Raw genomic sequence first — 27092 nt, forward strand, 5'->3', positions numbered from 1 at the left:
TCCTCGGGATGGGGATAAACATTTTTTTACCACCTTCTCCCTCTATTGTTTTACACTAATAGTTTAACAAAAAATTTTTAAATGGTTTATTTGATGAGGTGAGTTTGAAACTCAACTGGTTTTTGAAGCAGTATAAAAATGGCCTTTGCCCTTATACTTTTTAAACTTGTGTACAATCTCGTAGTACTGAGTATTTGTCATCAATGTCCTGAGATAAATGATTGAAGCGTGGTATCAACCAACCAGAAATAATGACTTAAGCAATTAATGAAAAAATATATTAATAACTTTCATATGAAAATTAATTTTGTCATGTTTTTTAAACAACTCTAGTCTAATATATTTTTTACAAAAAAAACTTTGAATTTAAATTTTTTTTTTACAAAAAATAATATTTGTATGAAGGAAAACTGAAGAATATATAAACCTATTGTTGTATTGATACAAGTTCAAAGGTTAAGAAAGAGAATATTAGGCCAACGACTTTTTATATTTTTTTTCTTTTCTTGAAATTAAAGGAGTTAATATTAATTCATAACATTAACTTTAGAATTTTTTCTTTTTCGTTTTAATATACTAGCGGTTACACCCCTAGCTTAAAAATACCCCTAATATATTTATAAAGCTTGAGACAAAAAAACTTACTACTTTAATATGTATTAATTTGTAAAACTGCAAATGATAAATATGACCTATTTTTGTCTATTTAAAGATTCCCTTTAAACAACTCCCCCTTTTTATATTAAGATGCTAATTCCCCCCCCCCCAACCCCAAGAGGATATAAGCAAAAAAAAAAAACCCGCAAGGGGCACAATTTTCTAACACTTCTTTCTCATTTAGTCTTTAAAAGGGATTCAAAATGCATGGACATATATCTTTTTAACTCTTATTTTATACATCTTAATTGGAACTGATGATCTATTTTTATAGAGAAACATATGTATTCCGCCAATAAATAGTTAAAAAATTAAATGTGTTTATACATATAATAATACTTTATATAATAGGATAAAACTTAAACCTCTAAAATTCTGCCGTTTGAATTTACTCATTTTATGGAGTTCCTCAGGGTTACTTTGTCGACCCCGTTCTGTCAGAAAAAATTTGCCTTGCGTCAAAATGTATGCACACACAAACTCACACACATACACACACACACAAACACACACACACAATCAGTCACTTTTTCACCCCTCTGAACCAATTTTTGCTACCCTAGCTTATAGGGTTGTCAAGACCTTTTTTCTATAATTGTACATCATTGTTTACTATTATGTTGCGTTGAAGTCTCTAGGCGAAATTTTTATTTCGATATTTGACAGACAGACAGACAGACAGACAGACAAACAGACAAACAGACTGACAAACAGAGAGACAAAGTTCAGGTTTACATTATACCTATGGATCTTAAGGGATAGGACAATGAATGTTAGTTGAAAAGTTTGGACACTAAAGGTTTTGTACAATTCAATCAACGAAAGAGATATTGTTCTATTATGGTTTGATACTCTTAATTATGAAATTTATGTTGCTGTACAAATCTGTAAAAACTATTGGCGGCCAAGTGTGTACACACATGCAAACTTTCATTTTCTTTTGATGAGAAATGTAAACGGAATTGTCAAAGCATGACCACAGGATGTCGTACTGTGTAGGGGGGTGGGGGGTGGCTATGGAGAAGGGGGGGGGGTGGCTGGTAATCAAAAGGTTAATTTACAAAGTAGCCCTATATGAATATTTAGCCCCGTAGGGTTCTGTCTTTGGTAGTACAAGGATAGAAGAATGGAGCAATTATTCATTTTTTTGTGTAAAAAATAACTTCTTTTATTGTTAAAAATGTTTTTTTTTATACAGAGTGAAATTTAGCATGATTATATTAACACCGACGGTTCAAGGAAGTAAGTAAAAAAGGCTATTTGTATTGATAAAGGAAAGGTGGAAATTTGAATCAAATTAGGAGATTTTTTGTCATTAAAAGTGTGTTATTACAAATTTGTATCTTTTATAACTTTCATCTAAATTATATAAAGTAGTAAGATTTTTTGGTCTGCAGCTGAAGATTTTGATAACTAATGAACTGATTGTGTCCTCCATTTTAGGGAAGCTTCAGATATGTCCAGTGGGGGTTTTAGGCTATTTCATTTATAGATTTAAGCTTTCAGCTGGTTTAAGGCTATTTTTCTGCTCTTAACTACCCTTTATGGGCCCTTTAATGCTATTTAAATGGAGGGGAACATTATGAATTAAACTTGTATTTAAAAGTACAACACACGTTCCCTCATTCGCCAGCTTTAAAACTTCTATTCTTGATTGGGATATCAGAACTTTCCATCTATGATTTAATCTGCATAGGAGGTAATTTTGTTTATCATAATTGGGGTGAAATATATTTATCAAGAAATATAATTAGAGTATTATTTGATGTGTAAATAAATGATTGTCTATTAAGAAATAAAGTTAAAAGAAAGAGAAGTATAGAAACTAAAAAAGTTTTGTTTCATGATTTCTATTAGTTTTCTAATTGTTTTCCTAGCTATGGAACAAATAATAATAAAGTCTCTTTGTTGGGTAAAAACAAGTACAAAATATTTGTAGCAATGGAAATCGATAAAAAAATATTATTAGCATTTGGCACCCAAAGTTTTATACATATATTCTTTCATTCGTTAATCTAAAACTTTGGGTACTTTTATTAAAACTTGATTGGTTGGTTTCAACTAGCAGTCTCCAAACTTTTCAATCTATAGATGATGTAACTTTTGATCTTAATTGGGGATTTACATCAATTTATAATTCATTGTATTATTCTTTAAGAACACTGATTGATTATTATAGGGAAGTATCGCTACTCAACAAAAGTTAGAGCTTATTCTGACTCATATTTTTCAGGGAGGAAGGGGACATTTAACTAAATTTTTCTATTCTCCAATCTTTAATACAAACTTCCTTTCCTTAGTTGGATAAAAGCTTAAGAACAGCGTAAAGTGCCTCTACAAAATGTCTTCATACAATACAAAGCACCAATGATAGGCCAGTATAAATTGTAATTGACCGATAGTAAATTTTTATTAGCCTCTCAATAATCACTTGAATTGAATGACGTCATTTTTTGGCGGTACTTTAAGCTGTTTCAAAGCTTGTGCTTTTTAAAACTTTTACATTATTTGGGATTTATTTTAATTTAATATCCATAGTTTTATCATCCATTGTCTTATCCCTTAAGATCCCTGTAATTTATAAAGTTTCTGGATTACCAGCTATAGAGCTATAATAACAAACTTTTACACTAAACTACAAAAGTCTTTTAAATAATATTAAAATATATTTTACTGGAGGCTGCGCTCCTAGCATCTAAGAGCTATGTATTCGAAGGAGTAATAGCCTAAAACCAAACTTAGATATAAGAATTAAATAGCCTAAAACTATCCACTGACTCTCCTTCCTTAAAATGGAGAACTTAATCTGTTCAGTAGTTATAGAAATCTTAGGCTAGACAAAAAAAACCTTACTAATTTATATAATAAAATTTATATATTTCTAACGGTTTTTAACATAAGGTTTAAACTAGAGGCGTTAAAATATACATAGCTAAGATTTGAATCTATTTAGCAGTTAGTTTTTAAAAAGATAAATTGAATATATTGTGGTTACTGCCTTGTAAACATCCATCAACTAAGGATTCAATTATCAGGTTGCCAAACTTTTAAATGAGATATGTTTTAAAAAATACTCTTTTTATCAAGGGGTGAGGGGACACTCGACTTAAGCAAAGTATTATAAACATTATTATATACAAAGTATTATTATGTAACTGGACAAAGTGTCTCAAAAATTAGACATGTGAGGGTGACGTCATAAAAATGAGGGAGACGAGAGGAGAAGTGGAAAAGTAAACCCATTAAAAGAGATGGATAACCCCTAATTTTTATGACGTCACAAGGCTATTTTTTTTGCTCTAAAACTTTGGGTACTTATATTCCGATTAATTATTTCAAAATATTGGAAAATGAATGATGGCAACCCTGATACTAAATGTGAAAACCTAGTTACAAGTTTAAGTGCTAAATATGGTGGAGGTCAAGCTTAAAAAAATACGATCACAGACACCCAGTACTCCCAGAATGTACGATAGTTTAAAAAGTACAAGGAGATGTAACCACCAAAATACTGCTTTTAAAAGTTTATCTAATATATTTGTAAAACTGGAGAAACCTCACAAGTACAGAATATTTACTGTACAAAAAAGGACACTAAACTAATCCACCATCCTCAAAAATACGTGTTAATCTCTGTGCCAATTTTACTGCCGTGTTCGCAAATTTTATGGGGGTCTTGCACACTTACAGGCAATTCAATTCATTTATATAGGTTACAAGCATACATAATTGAAACTAGAGTAACATACATATATCCTATAATATAAAGTAGTAGGTTTTTTTTTATCTGTTGCTTAAGATTTTGGTAGTTACTGATCCGATTGGATTCTTTATTTTAGGGAAACTTCATATAGGTACTGGGGTGGATTTAGTTTTTTTTAATATTTAAGTATTTAAATGGTTTTATGCTTTTTTCTGACCTAGATGCTAGTGGCACAGCCGCTAGTGGATTTAGAAAACTGTACTTGCAGTTACCTTTTTTTGATATCCTAAGGGTTGAATCAATTGACAATAAACTAATTTTACATCCCCAATAATGATAAACAAAATCATCTCTTCTTTATTGTTTGATAAAAAAAGTTATTTGAAGCCAACGAATGCAAGAAAGCTTTGTGACCATTATTTATTAAGTTCTATATCCCCCCAAAATTTTAAGTTAGTTTGAAATAGAGTAGAAATAAGGGAAAGTATAAAGCAAATTCGTAAAATGTAATGAAATAAAAAAATATGACTATTTCAATCCTAATTGATTTCTGTAAAAAAACAAACAATTCTTTATTTGTGGTTCCGTTTGACTAGCCATGACAATTTTACCAGTTGTCAGGGACATAGGGGTGGGGCAATACAAGATAAATTGGGTATTGTCTATTTCTTGACATCGTTTCGTCGTATTTCCCCTTATTTCTAGCCCCTGCTGAGCCAATTGCCTAACCCAGGTGGGCAATCATTGACATTTACCTAACCTAACCTAAAATAACCTACCTACTATAAATCAAAAGCTACAATGAAAATACCTATCCCTTGAATCCCTGAGATTTTTGAAAGAGAAACCAACATGTTATTGATTTATATTGTCCGCACATCATCTGCTATTTTAGTGGATGGTAATTAAAACTTAAAAAACAAAAGTATTGTGTGAAGTAAAAAGCTCACAAATGAAATGATACCATTAAAATAAGCCTGAAATTGTTTCAAAATAGATGTTAATTGTGAGGTAGGAAATAATTGTACATTATTCTTTTTACTAACGGCTGCGCCCTTAGCACATAGAGGGTCTGTGTTTAAAAGAATAGGTAGAAAATAGCCTAAAACCATCCGCTTTAATTCATGTTAAGTTTCCCTACAAAGGATAACGTATCAATTCAGTAGTTTCTAAAAAACATTACTACTTTTTATAAAAAGATTGAAAAAAAGAAAGATAACAAAAAAGTATTTTGTTAGACAAAGTAAAATCTAAGAAGTTATAAATGAGTTCTAAAATTGATTAACGATATTCTTAATGTTTCTTTTTAATGGTTCATAAAAATCAACATATAAAAAATTGCTGTATACATATTTAATTTGAATTTAAAACTGTTTAATCTGAATGTTATGACTACCTTTGTAAAGATATCTTTTTCATTTCTTTCATTACAAAAACTAATTTCAATTTTGTAATAACACTTTCTCGTATTCATTCGAATCCGGTGGATAGGAACCGGTTTTCATCCATACGAAAAAACTATGTCTAGCATCGTATTATATCCAGCTTTCTACGAATATAAAATGTACAATCATAAGATTAAAACCATTTTTTTAGCCGGTGCTTCGGCACCTCGGGGCTAAAAAAACTAGTTTTAATCTTATAATTGTACATTTTATATCCGCGGAAAGCCGTTTATAATACGATGCGAGAAATAACTATTCTCGATTTTAGGGTAAAATTTGTTATTAAGAAAAATTGTTAATGATGGGAAAAATTACACAGCCATCCAGCAGATTATGAGTTATTGCATCAAGCTTATAATTTCTAATTAAATACTAATCAAACAAAAAAGCTTATGAGAAAAAAATATAAGAACTTTTAATTTGTGTGTTTTTTAGTATTTTTGAAACTCTTAGAAATGTGTCACATTTTAAGAATATTGATATAATATTGCTTGGATGTTGCACTAGATTTTCTTTATTCCCTCCCCTCCTACTGAACAAACAAACTGACCAATAGATGAGGTCCATGTTAGCAACCTAAATCGACGACAAATTTGCTCCTGCCAATTTATCCAGATATATTCTACATCCATCATTAAGAGTTTCAAAACATTCACACATAATAATATACACTCACTAACACACAAAAATGCACACACCCACACACACAGACACTCACAAAGATCTTATCCTGATTTAAATGTCAGGGAGGCAAGGGACATTGGACTGTAAATTATAAGGGTCCTCAAGTGTCCTCAACTTTAAAAAAAATCTTGATTGGGATTTTACAGACTTTTATACTTACAGAAAAGTAACTTTATTTATCATTATTGGGGGGATTTACATGAATTTATCTTCCATTGTCTTATCCCTTAACATCCCTGAAGTTGGACCATGATGTGGACAGTTTTGATTGTGATGATGTTCCTCTTACTCAAACTCAGAGAAAGTGTTGTGTGATGACGTTCATACGAGAAAACTAAAAAATTTACATAAAATGGGGAAAAATAATCCTATAATAAAGTAATCGGATGTTTGTCTGTCTAATTGTACCGAAGGATCTCGCTAACCGCTAAACCGATGGGGTTCTACTTTTTAGAATAGCTTCTCATAGGTCACAGGAAGATTTATATTTATTTTGTGGGAGGGTACCACCACCTTCCTAAGATAAATCGCCCCTAGAAAAAAATTACCCCCCCCCCCCAAAAAAAAAAACTACCTAGAGAGGGGACATTGGGCTGTTTATTACACTAGTTCCCAAAATTTTATAAAAAAGTTTTCCTGTTCCTTGGCTTAACAACTTTTAGGTCTATAATAGAATTTTGATTGCTTTGTCCATTAATTTAAGTGTCTACAGAGGGGTTACATTTGTGCATCATGATTGGAGATGAACATAAATCATTCGGCCATTGTCTTATCCATTTAGATCTCTGTCAATTTTCTTTTTATTGCCTATAATAGTTTTGGTGTACATAATGTATGGACACTGCTGCCTGTAATGTACTGAATTGAATGTTACTTCTGGCTGCTGCTGCAACCTAATTAAAACCAAATTACTGCAACCATGGACCGTAAACCAAAAATCTGTCTAAACACTTAAAAAAATATTCTAAATATTTAAAAGATATTAAATACAACAATTAAGAATCGAATCTAAAAGAAACTTCTTTATTTGATAGAAAACCTAAATTAGCTAAAATTACAGATATTTTTGAAAGATTTTTAATAGTATGTCTTTTAATATAAGATAAGACTATGGACGATAAATTCAATGATGATAAAAATACTCCTTTTGTAAATTAAAATTATATTTTGAAAAGTTTGAACGCTACCATTTTAAACTTACCAATCATCTTTTCACTAAAGTATGAAAGGCCATTAAATAAGGGAATTTGTTTATAAAAATTTGGGTGTCAGCGAAATTTACAGTCCAATTAACCCTCCCTCCCTGCTTTTAATCCCAGATTAAGTATCTTTAAATAGTAGGTAAAAATGCCTATTAAAGGATTGACTTTTTCTTGTATCTTTTTTTTCTATTTCAAAACAATAAAAATAGCAATTATACTTAAATTTAATATGTTGAAAGTAAGGTTTTTTTATGTTAATATTTTAAAAATAGGGCGGTATGTAAATCTCTTTGGAGAGTATTTCCTTTTTTTTCTTTTATTGGATAAAAATTAAAATGAAATTTAAATGATGTACTTTTGCTTACACTAAATATTACAGCCTATTCAAGATTTTACACAAGTTCCAAATTGTTTTAGCCAACGAATAAGGAAAAAAATTTGGGACCAATATAAATTTTAGTCCAGTTTCCCCTTCCTCAACCTGTGTTTATCACTTTCTCAAGAATGTGTTTAATTACAGTTTTATAAAGATGGATGAGTAATTACAAAAGCTCTTACACTCAGGAATCTTAAGGGATAAGACAATGGATGATAAACTAATATACATCACAATGCTGATGAGAAATAAAGCTACCCTTTCTTCAGATTAAAATTTTTTATTAAAGTCTGGACTAGTATGTATCAAGATATAAAAAAAGTACCAAAAGTTTCTAAGATAACGAGGTCAGATCCTCTGGGTACCAGCGTAATATACAATTTAATGTCATCTCTCTTTCTATATTACTCATCTTAAAAGAAATTAAAACGAAAGCGATTATTATATCGAATGTATAGACATATAATACTTTTAGAGTAGTTGTACTATTAAAAAAGTAAGAGTCTTGCGTAAAGATTCACACACAAAAAATAATCTTAAATTAATGAATAGGTAAATTACATTGTTATACATTACGTGCTCGTAAAATGCACGTATTGCACCCCCCCCCCCCCCCCCCCCCCCCTACACACACGCACAGGCTAACGAGCGTACACACTCTGACATAATGTGAAAACCGGTGATTAGGGCATAAAAATGATAACAATAATCCATTGTAAGCTGACTCATTTTCCCAGGACTCATCAAAATATCATATGTAATATTCTTCAAGTTATGTTACGACATTATACATATATGTACATAATACACATGTAATAATGTTTATAATATAATAAGAACTTTTTTTTTTATTCAATAACTCTTCAATCCTGTTATGAGTAAATCACATAGACAATTAATTATTATATTGAAATTACATGTTAATATTTCATAATATAACGATAATAATTATATGTTTTTATTGTTACTGGTAAACATAATTGCGGAATTTGATAAACTAGGTGATTTCTCTTGGCGGGCCAGGTGCGGCTGAGCCTACTTCGGGCTGGACTGTGGTTGGTGTCGGTACCACTTTCGCCGGCCGGTGACCGCCATATAAATGCGGATCAGAAAGTTATCCGCTCGTGGTTCCACCGCTTTAACATCTACGAGCTCGCCTTCACATCAGCTTTGCCTGCAACCCCTTCTCCATAACCTCCATATGTCAACCTGTACAGCAATGTTAGTACGTGACCGGTCAACGAGTTGACCGGCTAGCGATTAGACAGATAGATGGATCCTGTGTCCAACATGTAAATATGAACCAACCTAATCATGACGTATAGACATTTCGTGTGACCAAAGAAAGTTTAAGAAAATTTGGAATGAAAAAAAACTATAAAATTACGAGAAAAAAGGATTTTTTGATTAAAAAAATAGGAATTTGTTTAGAATTCAATAAAGTTTAATAAATTTTGTGAAAAAATCTCAACAGGTTTCTAGATGCGCTCCCCTGTAAAGTAATTTGAAAAAAGAAAAAAAAATTGTAAAAGTTAAATTTGAATATAGTTATAAAGAAACATGTTGAAAAAATGTTGAAAAGAAAATATTAGAAGGTAATTGCTAAAAATTTGCTAAAAATTTGCTAAAAATTTGATAAGAAAAAAGCTATAGTGTAAAAAATTTTGTTGAATGAATTTAATTTAATTGTAGGGGTTGACATCTAGTAAGAACTCTATTTTGAACGACAACTCGACGACGGGGATGTAGGTATTTAGGTCGGACTCGAAGGACACAATGTACGCCTTCCAGGAGCTCCTGGTTGTACAGACCGGGACAAGGTAGTCTAAAATAAATTAGATAATTAATTGAAAAATAAAATTGAAAATTAAATTTAAGTTGAAAAAATGAATCGAAATTAAATTTGAATTTGAAAAGCTAAGATTAAAGAAGAATTTCTATGTGTATTAAGTCCTAGGTAGCTAATTTATATTTAACGTTTTCCGGCCGCTTACAAAGAACTCCGACGTTCTTGAACTAATTTTCAACCCTTGTTGAATTTCCATTAAATCCCTTAGTCCCTGCGACGACCATGTACGACCATGTACAGCCCCAATGAATGAAAAGAATGAAAGAGAAAAAACATTGCTTGAAGGCATCAAAAATCCAAAAATATGGTTGAAATTTAGGACAGAAAGATCCGACGCTATAATTAAGTATGTCAAACCGATGCGTGAAATATTTGAGAAATGTACAAAAAAACCCTTTAGTCGTATACTCATTTTAAATATGATAGGGATAAAGATTCTAAAAATCTAAAAATCAAAAAATCAAAAATACTTGAGCCCAACTTAAATTGCTCTGGTGATTATGAGTATGAGTATGATGTTATGATATATTGTTGCCTGCATAAAGTGTAAAAATAAACTATTGATAAGTTAAATAAGAATAAAAATGCAAGAAGATTAAGACTGAAAAATAAAAAAAAATGAAAAATAAAGAATGAAACCATTATATTGAATTTAATACAAAGTAAAAAGCTTTCCGTTTGAACTCCAGGAAAGTAGGTATTGTTTTTAAATTTTCAGGTAATGTGTTCCAAAGTCTTGGGAAAAAATGTAATGGTGAATTGAATATAAAATTTCTATTGGCTTGATCTACTATGAAATTATTTCTAAATCTGGTTTCGTAATCATGAATTGTATCACGTGTGTTCCAGACACCATCAAAAACTCTTGGCTGCATATTGTTTTTATATTTGTACATAAATAAAAACACTTCGTATTCCATTTGCTTCCTAATTGGTAAAATTTCCAATTGTTTAAATAAAATATTTGATGGAAAACGGCGTGGTTTTTTTGCTATTAAGCGGCAGCACTCCTTTTGGAGTTTTAAGATAGGCTCCAATAAGGTGTTTGGAACAGCAGTGAATACAATTAAACAATAGTTGAGAACAGACTTTATGTAGGCAAAATAGAGCAATTTAAGATGTTGCGAGTCAAGTATATGACGCATTTGACGCAATGAGTATACAACTTTTAGAATTCTTTTGTGCATTAAGTTAAAATGGATTTTGAAAGACAATTTTTCATCGATTTGAATACCCAGGTGCCTTGCGGCTTGTTCTCCAGGGTTACTATTCGAAAAAGTTATATGATCTAGTTTCTGGATTTTTTCTGGAAGGTTCTCTCCTTCATGGTTAGAATTGATAAAAACAGGAAACTGTTTTATAAGATTTTTTTCCTCTTCCGTGAAATTTTGTCTTGGCGATTGAAACAAGATAACCTTGGTTTTTTTGCTGTTTATAATAAGTTTATTACTGTTGTACCATTCAGTAATTTGAGGAAGAGTATTTTCAATCTTAATAAACAGATCCCTAATGTTGTCAGCTGTTAAAAGACAAAATGTGTCATCTGCAAAAAGAGACAGCAGTGCGTCTCTAGTGGCAGAATCTAGATCATTAACTACGATAAGAAAGAGAAGTACACCGAGTGTACTTCCCTGGAGAACACCGATAAGGATAGATAGTACATCAGAAAATTCTCCCCCAAACGCAACCTGTTGTGACCGTCCTTCAAAGTAGCTTTCGAACCACCTCAGGACCACTCCACGGCAACCATAATGCTCGAGTTTTTTCAACAAGATGTTTCGATCTACAAGATCGAAACACTTCTTGATATCAATTAATATCCCGGCGCACACTTTCTTTTCGGAAAGTGCCGCCGTGATACGATTGACAAGATCAAGAACATTATGTGCCGTGGAGAGGCCCGGACGGAATCCGAACTGTCGTGTGGAGAAAAAGGATCTTTCATCTAAAAATTCATATAGTGACTTGTACATGATCCTCTCGAGTGGCTTCGAGAATGTGTTGATGATAGAAACGCCCCTCCAGCTATCTAAGCTGGTCAACGGCCCTGATTTATAAACGACTACATTCTTGCTCACTTTCATCCCTGAGGGAAAAATTCCTTGTGAAAAACTAAGATTATATATGTACGTCAATGGCCGCACTAAATTGGCGGCACATTGAATTAAGAGTTTACAACTTACATCATTCACGTCCTTGGCCGTTTTGGGCCTGCAGCTCGTTATTATGTTAAATACCTGGAGTTCATCCAGGGGAGGAATGAATATACTATCATTAATGGGGGGGGGTAAATAATCCCTAAAATCTTTTGATGTTTGAGGAATTTCAGGGGTAAGGTTCTCACCCAATTTTGCAAAGTGGGAATTAAAGGCATTGGCTATTTCCTTTTTGTTCTCAATTTTTGCTCCATTAATTTCCAGGTATTCAAGATCACTTGAATACTTGGATTTACCCATTACCTCCCTTAATACTTGCCATACTTTGCGGCCGTCTTTGCCCGCTTTTTCAAGCTCAGATTGATAGTATATTCTCTTTCTCTCCCTGCAAGTTCTCTGGTAATTATTACGGTAAGTTGAGTACCTATCCTTATTTTCTTGTGTTGGGTAACTCAAGGATTTCCTATACAACTTATCCCTAAATCTATTGCACAGCAGAAGGTGATTAGACATCCATGGCGACTGCGGCATGGTCCTGCGATTATTGCGAATTTTGTCTTTGGGACAACATGAGTTGTAAAGATTAAAGAAGATTGAAAAAAATTTCGCATAGGCTAAATCAACGTCCTCTGTGCTTAAGACCTCATCCCAATTTTGTATTGATAGTTCATAATTGAGGTTATCAATATTTGCTTCTTCCAAAAATCTTTTTTCAAAATATTGTGGTTTTTTTGGGGGTTTTGGAATGACGTGTGAAAAGGAACTAGACAATACAAAATGGTCTGATAGGTCAGTGACAATTACATGTGAGTCAACAAAATTGTCCAGGAAATCCTTGCAAAAAATTGAATCAATCAATGAGTACGAGAAATTATGTACTCTAGTTGCTCTTAACGTTAAGGATAGATACCCATTACTTACCATTAAATTAAAAAAACGAGATGCAGGACCCAAGACGTCATAAGTCGTGAAGAGATTTAAGTTGTAATCTCCTACAATGAATACAGGGAGGTTGCTATCATCAATCACATCTAAAAAGTCACCAAGTATATTAAAAAATGATTCAAGGTCCTCGGGGTTTCTATGTGGAGGTCTATAAACGTTAACTATTAATGCCTTAAAGCTCCCTAATGTGACTTTAACACACATAGTTTCAAAAATGTGAGGCACAAAAAAATTTGGAAATAAAACTTTTGTTTGATATTTGCTATGAATAAACAGCCCTACTCCCCCGCCCCTCCCTTCTGGTCGGGGGGTGGAGATAAAGTTGTAATTTATTAAACTTAAACTATCTGTGTTTGAGTCCTGTGACAACCAGGTCTCCTGGACGGCGATGACCGATGGGCCAACACCCTCTAGAGAGGCCGTTTCAATTAGATTTCTTAACTGTTGGATTTTACTATTGAGACTTTGAATATTAATTGAAAAAATTTTAAAAAGTTGCTCATTTGTGTTTTTAAATATATTAAAAAGAGAATCTATATCTATATAGTCACACTTAATGTTATAGTCGCTCGAGTATTCTCTAAACGTATCATCATAGAGAATGCTAGTGATATCATAGTTCACATTTTCATTTAGACACAAAATATCATCTACCTGACTAGAACCAGCTGTCTAAGGATGTGTCTGGAGGCCATGGATCTGGAGATGCAGGTTCTGCTTCCGGTTCAGCTATGCAGGCAGAAGTTATTGGCAGGTGTTCCACTAAAATAATAACATATATAAGAAACATGGTAAAAAATCTCTACTATTTTTTCCCCCCCCCCCCTACCCGCATCCAACGAGTATATGATTTGATAAATTCAGTAAAAATTCAGTAAAAATCAGTAAAAAAAATCAGTAAGAAGAATAATTCAGTAAATAAAGTTAATTTCAAAAATTAATTTGCTAATTACTAATTACCAATTACCAGTATATGTTTACACAATTATCATTAATCAGTCTAATTCATTGAATTTTAATTATTTTACGATTATTGACAGATTATACAGATTATAATAATGATAGTTATAAAAACGGCTAAGCGTAATAAGTTTGAGCTTTGATTTTGATGTGTACTTAATAGTACCTAGTAATTTGCTCAATTAAAGTGAAATTTGTACAAAATGTACACTACTAGTATGACGACAACCTTTTCAAGGCTTAGTTTTGACCCGATATCCATAAAGGAATGCTCGTGGCATTGTTCATGGTTTGGCAGCTGCTGACCTTGTCGATACTGAGGATGATGCTGCGTTAGTACCTGTGGTTGTAGAGCCTGATGTAGTACCTGGGGCCGAGCCTGTCTTGGCGGGAATTGCGGCACCAGTATTCTCAATGGCAGGAAATTCGGCTGTGGAGATAGCATCAACAGTGACACTATGATTTGGAGAATGTTGATCCTCATGGTCCTGCTCTGTCTGGGTTCCACGCAGCTTGTTGTCCTTCAGGTCCTGCAGTAGGCTCTTTATCTCTGTTTCGAAACCTTGAAAGAAAAGGTTACGGTTAGATTGGCCATTTTCACGCATGAATTTTACAATCAAATTATCAGTGCTTAATATTTCCTGTAGGGGAGGCAGTGGGGAAATCAACCCAATGTGGCTTCGAGCCATAGGATTCTGCACTTTTATCCACTTGGGGGGGCCATCTTTTGGTTGGAAGGCGACACTGGTGCCCGACAGTTTAGTCCTAGACGCGATTCCTGCGCTGTGTAGGTAGGTCATCAAGCTTCTATTTGTGTCCGCAAGATCGTGGGCACACTTAAGAAAACTCTTACCGTCGAAGGATACTGCAGCGGCGCTGGTCCAACCTGTCTTGTCGCGAGCCTTCTTGTCCAACAGTTGTAAATGCTTCTTCTTGTTGAGCATGAACTGAAAAAGCATATGACGAGAGTGAAACCTGAAGATATAATTTCTGGGGCCCTTAACCCTCTGGCTTAAGGGATGGGAATACTCTATGGTGTTAGAGTAATTGATGTTTGCGTCGGGGTCCTGCTCGACCAAAACAGGCCTGATGACAATGTCAAAAACCTCGCGACTTGTCGGCGTTTTATCAAGCCATGGGCACTGGACATTATTAACACGAATGCTCCACAGTCTGTCCCTTTGCTCCCTGTGAGCAAGTTGGGACAAGACATAATCATTGAGTGTGGATTGGCATTTTTCACGCGCATTTGCATTAACGACAAAGTTCTCAAAGTTTTTTGTTAGTGACACTACTCGTACAGCAATCTGCTGTTCTGTTGAAAGTTCACCACCTTCCATTAACGTACGAAGTTCATTCATTTCGTCGCGGTGTTTAACATTTAAAGTCTCAATTGAATCACGCAAACTACGAATCTCAGATAAAAAAGTTTTACTAAGAGTGTCGCTGCTCACCTTTTGAAGTTTCTCGTATGCTTGTACGCTCTCGGTTACGGCTTGACTGATGGCATCCTTTATGTCATTTTGTAAAAATGACCTTACTTGAGCTAAGGCATCCTGCGTTAGCAATTTCTTTGCCATTTTATAAGCAGCAACACTATATAATTGAGATGTATATTCGAGCGTGGTCAGATAAAAACTGGTGTAAAAACCCGCGTGTTACACTAATCAATCTAGATTAGCCAATAGCCTGAGGTCATGTGACTGAATGAGAGTGCGTTGGACCAATCAGATCTCTTATCTGTCGGTAGGAACTAATTCCTCCAATGAGAGGGCTTCGTTACCGGCACTTTGTGTCAGCTGATAGCCTGCCTAGAGAGAGAGTGTGTGTGTGGGGGTAGGACCGCTGAGGGAGAGGGGTTGGTGTGCGCCTTGCGAGTGTGTGTAGATGAGGGGTATGATGACTGGGGGATGGGGTATCCTTGGGGGGAGTCAAAAAAGGGTAGAGTGTCTACTCAGTGGCTACCATAGGTGTTGATAGCTGGAGGGTAGACTAAAGACTCTAAAGGAATCTAAAGGGATAAGACAATGAATCCTAGCCCCAATTATGGTGAACAAAATTAAATTGATATTAGGATCCACTTAGGCAATTTTGTAAATCTGGGACGGAGGGGAAATTGGACTGTACATGATACTAGTCTCATTTAAAATGTTCTAAACTTTTCAATCAAATATTTTAATCTACAGAAGGAGAATTTTTTGAGTATCATAACTGGGGGCGTACATGAATTTATCGTCCATTGTCTTATCCTTTATGATATCTGGCCTAACTGTTGCCATTTAGGCAGAAGTAATTGTGCCTATATTCTTAATATTTTCATTGTTTTTTTTTATTTTCTTTGCATTGACTTTTTTCTACCTTTTTTTGGGGTTAATTTTTGATTACTTTGTCTCGTGTTTATTTAGCTTTTTTCTTCCTGGAAAGTGAAAGTTTGCAAATTTTCCAAAAGAGTTTATTTCATATTGCGAATCATTAAAAGGATAAAAGGATGGTCCAAGAGTTATGAGAAGCGCGCAGGGATCTTAGGGGTTAGGCCTTGGACAATATATTAATATACATCCCCAATTATGATAAATTTATCATTTCTATAGTTTAAAAGTATGAAACATCAAAGATACAAGACTAATAAAATTCTTTTAAGTTTTTAAGCCATTGAAAGAGAGAATATTTATAAAACTTTGGGGACTACTATATACACAGTCCAATGATTCCACCTCCCTGTATAATATAAAAGTTTTAAATGTTTACAATAATGACAGAATTCATGCTGAGCGTTATTAAACCTTTTTTTTCTGGCAAAATTAGATATTTTTACAAAAAAGAAAGTTTTTCCTCGATTTTCAGGGATGTATATATCCTATGATAATAGTCAAATTAACTCCTCCTGTACATTAAATTTATTGGTTGAAAAGTTTTGACACTATTAGTTTGGAAAGTTTAAAGTCAACGAATAAGATAACGTGGTTATAAAACTTTGGTCGCGATTGTAATTTACAGTCCAATGTCCCCTCCCTCCCTGTAGATTTTATAGAAAAGTTTATCAGACATTTTCAAACCAATCTTTTGCTATTCATATAAAAAGAAATTAATTTTGATAAATGATCGTGAGTGTTGAATAGATATTTATCGCATCATATTATAGACAGCTTTCCGCGGGGTTCAAAAAGGAAAATTTTTAAGATTAAAACCAGTGTTCTTATGACCAAGGGGCTGAAGTCTTGGACAAACAAAACTGGTACTAATTCTATGATTTTGATTTTAATATTCGTGGAAATTTTTTTTGTAATTCGATGCTATACATGATTTTTCATTATGGCTGACAACCGGTCATAAAGCAGATATTAATCGGTTTCGAAGCCATACTTAAAATATTATTAATGTATGCAATGATTTTAATTTTCCAGCTTGCAAAATTTAAATTAGTGCGATTTTTAATATGTAGCCCACATGACAACTTGTCAAGAAAACAGTATAGTCAGGGAGGGGACATTAGGCTGTAAATTATACTGATCCTTCAAAGTTTTAAAATCGTGCTTTCATCCGTTGACTTCATAGACTTTTTCGAATTTCTTAATTGGTTGGTATACACTTTCAGTATTCAAAATATCCAAAAAATGGTTTTAATCTACAGAAGGGATAATTTTGTTTTTCATAATTGGAGATGTATGTATGCTTTACATTCTAATTTTTATTTTTTAGATTCAAATCTTTGGATGGTGTTTTTTTCAGTTCTCTGTCAATTAGAGTATAAAGTCCATAGGGGCGCTGCCGCTTATATTCAATAAACCGCTACCGTTAAAAGTTATAAAAAAATGATTAACTGGATATTTAGAAACTTGATACAACTCTCCACGTAAATTTCACGCTATACTTATTAAGATAATATGCCAATAAAAATCACCCTCTGAATTTTACACACTGCCGTTTTTCATACATTTTTTAGTAAAGCTAATTTATAATTCGAAACATAAATCCGTCTGTCAGTCTGTAAGAAACGTAATGGGATAAAAGGAGTTTTTTTTTGTAAAGATACCAATAAGAACAGATCTATAGTATAGATGTATATACAGACAACTACCTCCCTTCATTATTCAAGGACCTTTTTCGTCTGCTTCTAAATTATTTTCTGCTACTTGGTTGTGTTATATAAGCGACACCATTGGTGTTTTGTTCTAAACCAATGAGCAATAGATTTATATATTACTTTAATCAATGAGCATCCAGTATTTATTTATATAGATCAATCTGTCTGTCTGTCGGTCATGAAGAAAAGACATATGTATATAAATTGATATTTATAGGTTTTATGATTTTTTTTTTATGTCAATCCATGATTTTTTTGTGCTTTTTGGATGTTGTCATCCTTGTTATTATTTTAATAATACACAGTTATTAAATCAAAATTATATGCTTATAAACTATAAATTATAACAGGAATCAGGGATAATACAATAGACAAAATAACGATTCCCATTGTAAAACCTAATCAAGATTTAATTAAACTTTTTAAATTTCAGGGACTAGTATAATTTACAGTCTAATATCCCCTCCTCCATATTAAACCTTAGGGATGTTTTATATCTATGACTCAGACATTAAAAGAGAAATTTGTTTACAAATAAATATATAAACCATTATTAAATAAACAAACACCCCACCCTAATCTAATTTTCTATTATTTACTTGTGGAACGTGTATGAATGCAGGGATATAAAGGGATAAGACAATGGCTGATAAATTGATGTACCTTCCCAATGATGATACATAAAATTAGGGATGTGTTGTATATTAATCATCCATTGTCTTATCCCCTAAGATCCCTGAACCTACATTAGTAATATTTATATGGACAATAAGAGCGTAAATTAATGTATAGTGGTATGACTTCCTGTATGAATATAAATATGATGTCTAGGGGGATAAATAACGCCACGCCCCGCATTTGTGTTTGTTGGTACGCGCCAGATTTTCAGACAATATATTGGAGGGATATTTTTAAAAGCGAAGCTTTTCTATAATTAGGGTCGGTCCGTCCGTCCGTCCGTCCGTCCGTACGTCCGTACGTCCGTCCGTCCGTCCGTACGTCCGTAACGGATAGCTTTTTCCGTTAATTTGGGCATGTTAGAATTGTCCTTTCGATTTCAAATTTTGCATGGTGATTCCTTTAGTAGTTAGGTACGACTTAGAAAGCGTAGCAGCTCTATAATCATTACCAAAATGTCCGTACGTCCATTTTAAACATGTTGATTTTTTTACTTTTTTAACAACAAATTTTTATGTGATTAAATCATCGGATTGATCTGATTTTTGGTACATTGATTCCTGGGACAACAAAGTATAATGTTTTAAGCGAAGCAACTCTATAATCAAGTCCTAAAAATGTAAGTATGTCCATAAAAATTATCCTGTATCAAGCAGTTTTACGACAAATTTACTTACAATTTTGCTTTGACTTTATAAATTTATATATGATAATTAAGTTAACACTATATACAAGTGTTAATGTCCGTTTGTCCTACCGTTTCAGTGCTTCGCTTTTATGGATGTTGTCATCCTTGTTTAAAAAAAACTAATCTAACTTTTCCCTAAAACTATCACAAAATTCTGTCATTGAATAACTTAAATTTTTAAAGGGAAGATTAATTTGAAATAGCTTAGCCCTTAGCATCTAAGGGTTTTGTATTTTAGGATGGATATAGTTTAAAGAAAATAGCCTTAAAAATTCCATGTACTATATGAATCTTAAATAAAATGGAAAACTTAATCTGTTTTGTGATTTTTAACAGACAGAGGGGGAATTTTTTTTCATTTTTTGGGGGGTTGGGGGTGTCCCACCCCCCAAGAAAATAGCCTAAAACCACCACAGGACCAGTAGGTATATTCCCTGAAGAGTAGAATCCGATCGGTTCAGTGGTTACCGAGATCTTAAGGGACGGACAGAGAGACAGACAGACGGACGGACAGACATCATTCTACTTTGTATTATAGATAGTATAAGTTTTATTATAAAATCTACATCATTTTCAGTAGCTTATTTATCCCTTATTTCTGCACATATCATGTGGTTTTTATTTTACAAATTAAATTTAAATATTGTTTAATTAAATGCAAAAAATGAATGGAATAAAATGTATAAAAATTTGTAATTGCCAAGAATAAAAACTTACTATTAACCTTTTTCATAAAGTTTTGGACACTGCTGGTTTGATAAAACTTTGGGTCTGGTATAATTTTAAGTCCTCTAATTAACCCCTACGCGTGCCCAATTTAACCTACCACTGTGTAACTAATATGACCTCCCGCCCCCCCCCCCCCCCCCGAATAAAATTTAGTTTACTCCCTTCCTTCCCATACTTAAATATCAATTAATTAACTATGTGTGAGAGAGCTAGTTAGATTAATATCAGATTTATTGCTTATGTCATGAAATACATAATAGACAAAGGGCTTTAGATTTAGATAATTTTCTTCTGTGTTGACCTTTTAAAAAGTGGCTGTTCAGTAAAAGGAAAGAGCCATTAGAGCTAAAGCAACACTTTCAAAAACTGATCATAACCCCAAGCGGAATAACATAATACTTCGCCCTTTGAAAAAGCTTTATTTTTCCTGATTTCCAATCGTTAATTGCATATGTATTTTTAACTATCTATCTATTTACATAAATTTGTCTATATTTTCCAGGGAGTTAGGGGACAGCTGAATGTAATTTTTGCAGGCTCCCAAAGTTTTATATTCACGATCTATAAATTGTAAGCTTAAAAACTTTGGGAACCTTTAATAAACCTTTAATTGGGTGGTACATACTAGCAGTGAATAACTTTTTTTGAGAGGTACATAAATTTATCATCCATTGTCTTATCCCTCGAATTTATTATCCCTGATATATACTTTACATTGATTGTGTTCAGTAGCCAGAAAATTACATATCAGCTCCAACTTTAAATAGTTTCGTAATTATTATATAGGCAAAATTTCACTCTGTTATTACTTAGCTATGATAGTGTCAGGGATGTGAAAGATTATTCTACAATTTTAATACAAATTGGTTTCGAGGGATAATATAATATAAACAAAGTTACCCCTGTTGTAGGTTTAATTTTTGGTGAAAAAGTATTTACGAATTGTTTAAGATTTTATAAAATTTTTTGATTCAACGAATAAAAAGAAAACTTTGATTACCATTATAAATTACAGTCCAATGTTCCTTTCCTCCCTCATTATAGGAGAAAAATAACCGAATACCGATCCATATCTGTGGCTACTGTATTTACTCACACAGCGGTTTCTTGGCACGGTCAATTTCATTTGGACATTTCTCTATATATTCTATATTAGTTTTTTTATAGCCAAGAAATTTAGGAATTATATTTTTGCGGTAAAATCAATGAAAATGGGATCTTTTTATGTAACCTAGTTAAAAAAATAGGGTATAGTCCCTTTCGTAACATCGGACCTTATGGGGCGATTCTTCGTATTTTTCACAGTAGCTTTTCTCCTATTTCTAGGCCCTGCGGGGGGCTCTAACACTACGGGGCCAATTACCTAACCCTGTGGGGCAATCACCTAACCCAATATAACCTAACATAACCTAAAATAACCTATAAAAAGCTATTTTAAAAATACGATGAATCGTCCCTTATGGGGCGATGTTACGAAAAGGACTATTCCCAAAAATGATTTTGTGATCTAAAATACTTTTGACATATGTCATATTATACCAAAAAAAGATACATCATACAAATTTAAAAACGTAGTTAAAAACCGTATGAACTATATCTGAACACTAGCGTCTACGCCCCTAGAGGCTTCTAGTAGCACGTAAAAAGTTTTTTTTAAAAAGTAATACGTTACCTATCCATGTTGCGTTCAAGTCTCTTCTTTCTCTTGGTAAGGTGGCGGTACCCTCCCCCAAAATAGTTATAAACCTTCCCGGGACCTAGAATAAGCTACCCTGTTAACGAGAACCCGATCGGTTCAGCGGTTAGCGAAATCCATCGGTACAGACAGACAAACAGACGAACAAAAAAACAAACAGACATCCTGTTACTTTATTATAAGGATTATTTTAAAAATGTATTTTAAATACTTTAATTACGAAGTCGATATGAAAAATTCCAAAATCAATATTATCAAAAGATATTTATAAAGGTATAAGACAATGGACGATAAATTTATGTATAACCAGCGCAAGATTGTTATTTTTTTGAGCAAACGAATAAAAGAATATTATTCTAAACACATAATAATATCCTTGTAAAGTTATATATAAAATCTAAAATTAAACAATGAAATTAATTATATTCTTACGACTAATTAAACCAATCGTTAATGGTTAAAGACCAACGCATATCAATTAATTAATTAATTATATAGTGCAGCTGTACTTATTGAGTTACATTAATTTTAAACTTAACCTGGAAGGGAGATGACATTGGACTGTAAAATAAAACTGGTTTTCAAAATTTTATAAACATAGTATCTCATTTATGAGCTAATAAACTTTTGGTTGTTCAAGCTGAACTTCCCACAAAAAGGAATGGGTAATTTTGTAAATCATAATTTTAATTGACCCTAATTTTATCATCTATTTTCTTATCTCTTAAGATCCCTGACAAAAAAACAACAAAATCTCCCCCTAGTTGGCAAAAAATACAATTAATTTTGCATAATTATAACTTCGTGCTTCATTAAATATTTATTGTTTATTTATCATTGATTTTTATCCAACCCTAATTAGTAATTACCATATCAGCTTTCTATAGGGGTTAAAAAAGCTTTCAAGTGAATCAAAAAAAACTTTCTAGGGGCTAAAAACTTCCCTTATAATGTATAAGAAAAACTTTATAACAATATACTAATAATGATATTTTTTTACAGGTATGTTAAAGAAGCACAAAAACTGACATTCAAGTTAAATTACAAATTCACCAAAAAAGTTTATCCTTTTAGAAAGAATATAGAAATTCTCTCATCCTATTATATAAAGTAGTAAGCGTATGTTGTCTGTCCCGAAGGATCTCTCTAACCGCTGAACCGATATTGTTCTTCTTCACAGTGAAGCTTCTTATAGGTCCTGGGAAGGTTTTAAACCTTTTTTTGGGGAGGGTGTCTTTACCCCCCTCCCTCCAAAAACTATTTTTTTTACACTTTTGAAACTCAAATTTAAAAAGGGAGGAGGTCAATTTTCCCCATTCTACCTTAGGTGCCCCTAGAGGCTTCTAGGGGCGTAGCCGCTAGTAGTTTTTAAAGGAGGCAGTTAAAGAATTTAATTAAGTATGAATGACAAAAATGTCTCGCATTGATAGCCGTTTAATTGCTCTTAATGGGTTTATTGTTATTATATGTATGTGTATGATAAGGACAGTTTGAATCATTAAGTAATTAAAAAGAAAACTTGAAAGTCATTTTATTTTTTACTGAATATGCAGGGATCTTAAGGGATAAGACTGATAGTTTATACCAACCAATCGAGATTTTTAAAAAGCCTTTTTTTAAACCAACAAATTATATATCTTATATTTAAAACTTCCTTGTTCACTTTTGACTGTTTTCCAATTCTGTAATCCGTGGTTAATTTTTTACGTCCTCATTCACAGTTAATTTGTTCGCTGCCAGAGGCTTTTTAATTCATTTTACAGCAAGAGGGGTGTTTAATTCTTATCTACTAGACCGCTTATAAGTGTTTATATGATACAACTAGAGTATCAAATACAGCTACAGTGTAATGATATTTTAGCTTGTAATTATTGAATTATTGACTGAGAGAGAGGGTAAAATAGATAGGTCCTATTAACAGTTTTCTTATTCGTTGACTAAAAACTTTTATTAAAACTTGATTGAGTTATACAATCTTTTACATCAATAATTGTAGTCTACAGAACGGATGATTTAGTTTGACATAATTGGATGTGTACACAACTGTCGTCGATTATCCTACCTTTTAAAAATTTGCTTCTCTGTTTGAACACACATATCATACCACCCTTAATTTGACTATTAGAAAGGAGGAAAAAATTGGATGACAGAAACCAAATGGACAGAAAATGTACATAATTTTAAAGGGTGCAAGGACATATATCAAATAATACACTAAGGTCAATTCTAAAAAAGATTTTTGTTCACTGCCTCAATAAAATTTAGAGGAGATAATTTTGCCTTACTATTTTAATGAGGCAGTGAGCCAAAAAAGAATTAACCTCTGTTTAAAAAAGGATAATTAATAGTGGTTAAACCTTTGCAAAACTCGAGGAAAACCATGTGTACAAAAAAAGGTTGTACAAAATCGGAACATGATTTTACCCCCCACTATAAAAAATTGGAAATGAAAAAGGAACAAGGAGGGGTGGCGATGGTATGATGATAAAATTAGTGGAGCAATACAACTGTGCTATCAGTTTCACATTAGATATATTATTAGAACCAACAAAATAAAAAAAAATCCATTAAAAGATATATTATAGGAAGATACCAAATTATTGACTTAAACGTAAAAAGGTAGTTAGCAGCAATGATGCGATAGTACCCAAAGTCAGTCAGAACCTGCTAAATTCTTGCACATTCCCTTTAAGCCAGTACCCAATTTCTAAGACAAAATTGATTATTCAATCCAATGTCCCTCCCTTACTCCCTGAATATTTATAATCTATAGAAGGGGTATTTGTTTTATCTTCATTTGAGATATACATCAATTTTTCGTCGATTGTATTGTCCCTTAAAATTGGTACGGAAATGATTGTACACCAGAGCAAATTGAACCTGTTAAACACATTTTCTCTATTAATAGAAACACAGGAAGTGATTATGGCATGTGTTTGTTGCAGGCAGGGAGGGGATACTGCAGTGATTATGGCATGTGTTTGTTGCAGGCAGGGAGGGGATACTGCACGATAAATAAATGTACATCTGTAAACAGATCTATAGTATAGATGTATAACCTCCCTTCCTTTTTCAAAGACCACTTTCGTCTGCTTCTAGATTATTTTCTGCTACTTGGCTGTGTTAAAATAAGCGACACTATTGGTTGATTTTCAATGAACCAATAGGAAGGTTGCACAAGGCGGTTGCGATGGGCAGATACAGTTATTTAACCCTTTCTCACTCTAGAAAGAATAATATATTACGATTATAAAAAACTTTGTGTATAAGTGTAATTTACACTCATATGGCTCTTCCTTCCTGATTCTACCATATGAAGGAACAAACAAGGATAATAATGTCAATAAATAGCTAAATTTAAATAAATATTTATCAGTAATATATATATTTAGCTATGCCGACTAAGTACAGTTTTTGGTCATTAAGTTTAAAAAAACAAATTTAAGTAGTTTATGTTACTTAAAATGTTATAATTCTTCCCTTAACAAGAAACTTAAAACTTTCAAACATGCTGACGTAATGACGTACATACAGACACAATAGAGTATCTGTGCTAATAAAACGGAAGAAATAAATTAAGGAGGGAGTATAATGAATAAGGTATAATTTTAGAAATAGATTGTATCAATTTTTCCAAGTCAAAATAAATGTTATTTGATATTATAAAATATATCGCCTTTCTAATATCTAGATAATTTTGATTGGATGGTACAAACTTTTTATCAATATTTTTCATCTTTAAAAGGGATAATTTTGTTTTTCGTCTATTGTCTTATCCCTCTCGAGGTCCATTTTAAAAATCAATTTTAATACTTTTTACTACATAATAAAGAAGAACTTTTTGTACCTATTCTACCATTACAAAAAATACACAAGGGAAGTAGGTTGTCAAAAGTCCAGTAGGGGTGGAAAATATAGGACACACACACTCACACACACACACTTACACACACACACACACACACACACACACACACAAGGGTAGTTTACCCCCATGGACAAATTACAGACTTTACACAGACAACAATTTTAACAAGGATGACAACATCCCAAAATGAAGGAAATTGAAAAAAAGAAGAGTCAAATAAACTAGATATACTAGTCTCTATATATCTTTACAAGAAGTTTAAGATAACTATATCAAATAGCAACCGAGATAAAATCATAATTCATACAGAACAATAGATAGATTTAAATAATATATACCCTATTGATGAAGGAATCTGTTTGACTCACTAAAAGAGTATCTTTGCTATTAAAAAGTTCATATAAAGAGTGAAGAGGGAGGGGGGGGGGGTGATTGCTTGGTATGGGGTATTCTAGGATCAAATTAAACGCTTGTAAATTGAGAATTTAAAAGTCATGAATTGAAGGAAAGTGAATGAAGGCTGTCTTCTATCTTCTAGCTCTGCACTTTTAAAAGTTTCTCTTTCTTCCTTATTTCTTTCTCTTTCTTTCTCTCTTTCTATTCCTTCTTTTTCGTCTCCGACACTAGCATCCAATAAGAATTTAATGTAATAAAACCAAGCTTTAATCTAAATTAAAATAAATGTGAAGCTCTCCTAAATTGCAAATGAAATCGGTTAAGTTGTTAGCGATATCTTAAAGGACAATAACAGTAAACATCGTTTCGGAATGATAAAGTAAACTTTTACTTTAATATTACTTTAAAAATAATAAATACTGAAATAGGACAATTTAAAAGTTTTAAAAATAATTATATTTATCTGTTTATAACATGGACTAAATTTATGCATTGTTAATTGCTTAAAATGGACATCATTTACTTACTTATTTTTTATTTTTGATATTTTGGAACCTAGTAAAAGTGTCTGACTCTGATTATGACGTAAAAAAATAGCCAATGAGTGGCCAGTTTACACTGTAATTGACCAAGCAATGGTAAAATTTATATTGGCCTCTCGTTGGTTAATTTTTTTTACGCCATAATCAGAGTCAGACACTTTTACTAGGTTTGCTAACCACTAAACTGAGTTCTCCATAGGGGAGCTTCATACATGTCCCGTTATGGTTTTTATATATTCAATATTTGAAATTTTAAGATTTGGGATGGTTTTAGGCTAAATTTCTACAGAGTGTCCTTTTAAAATCGTGCTATAAGTTCCTTGCTGAAAAGAGGAAGTCATTTGCTGCCAAAATTGGCTTTCATGCAGACCAGGGAGAATTATTTAAAAGTTGTGAAATAAAGTTACAAAAAAAACTAGCTATAAGGGCTGTGT

At 32.6% G+C, this 27092-nt stretch overlaps 2 protein-coding genes across 5 annotated transcripts in view; one reads left to right on the plus strand and one right to left on the minus strand.

Annotated features, from left to right (window-relative positions):
- The window catches only part of LOC145312156 (uncharacterized), an 83084-nt gene that overhangs the window by 48349 nt on the left and 7643 nt on the right, over positions 1 to 27092 (plus strand). The gene's annotated exons all lie outside the window — the stretch shown is intronic.
- LOC145312157 (uncharacterized) lies at positions 10149 to 15969 on the minus strand. 3 transcript variants are annotated; one of them, XM_080151310.1, is made up of 3 exons: positions 15432 to 15969; positions 14345 to 14924; positions 10149 to 13779 (listed from the first exon to the last, which is right to left on the minus strand). In XM_080151310.1, exons 1-3 carry the CDS (start codon positions 15555 to 15557, stop codon positions 13676 to 13678), a joined length of 810 nt encoding a protein of 269 aa, XP_080007436.1. In that variant the 5' UTR covers positions 15558 to 15969; the 3' UTR covers positions 10149 to 13675. The 3 variants fall into 3 exon arrangements, with proteins under 3 accessions (XP_080007436.1, XP_080007434.1, XP_080007433.1); XM_080151308.1 differs by having other exon boundaries at positions 14345 to 14539; positions 14831 to 15968; XM_080151307.1 differs by having other exon boundaries at positions 14345 to 15965.

This window comes from Acartia tonsa, chromosome 2 (assembly GCF_053477335.1).
Source record: "Acartia tonsa isolate MP-2025a chromosome 2, ASM5347733v1, whole genome shotgun sequence".
NCBI lineage: Eukaryota > Metazoa > Arthropoda > Copepoda > Calanoida > Acartiidae > Acartia > Acartia tonsa.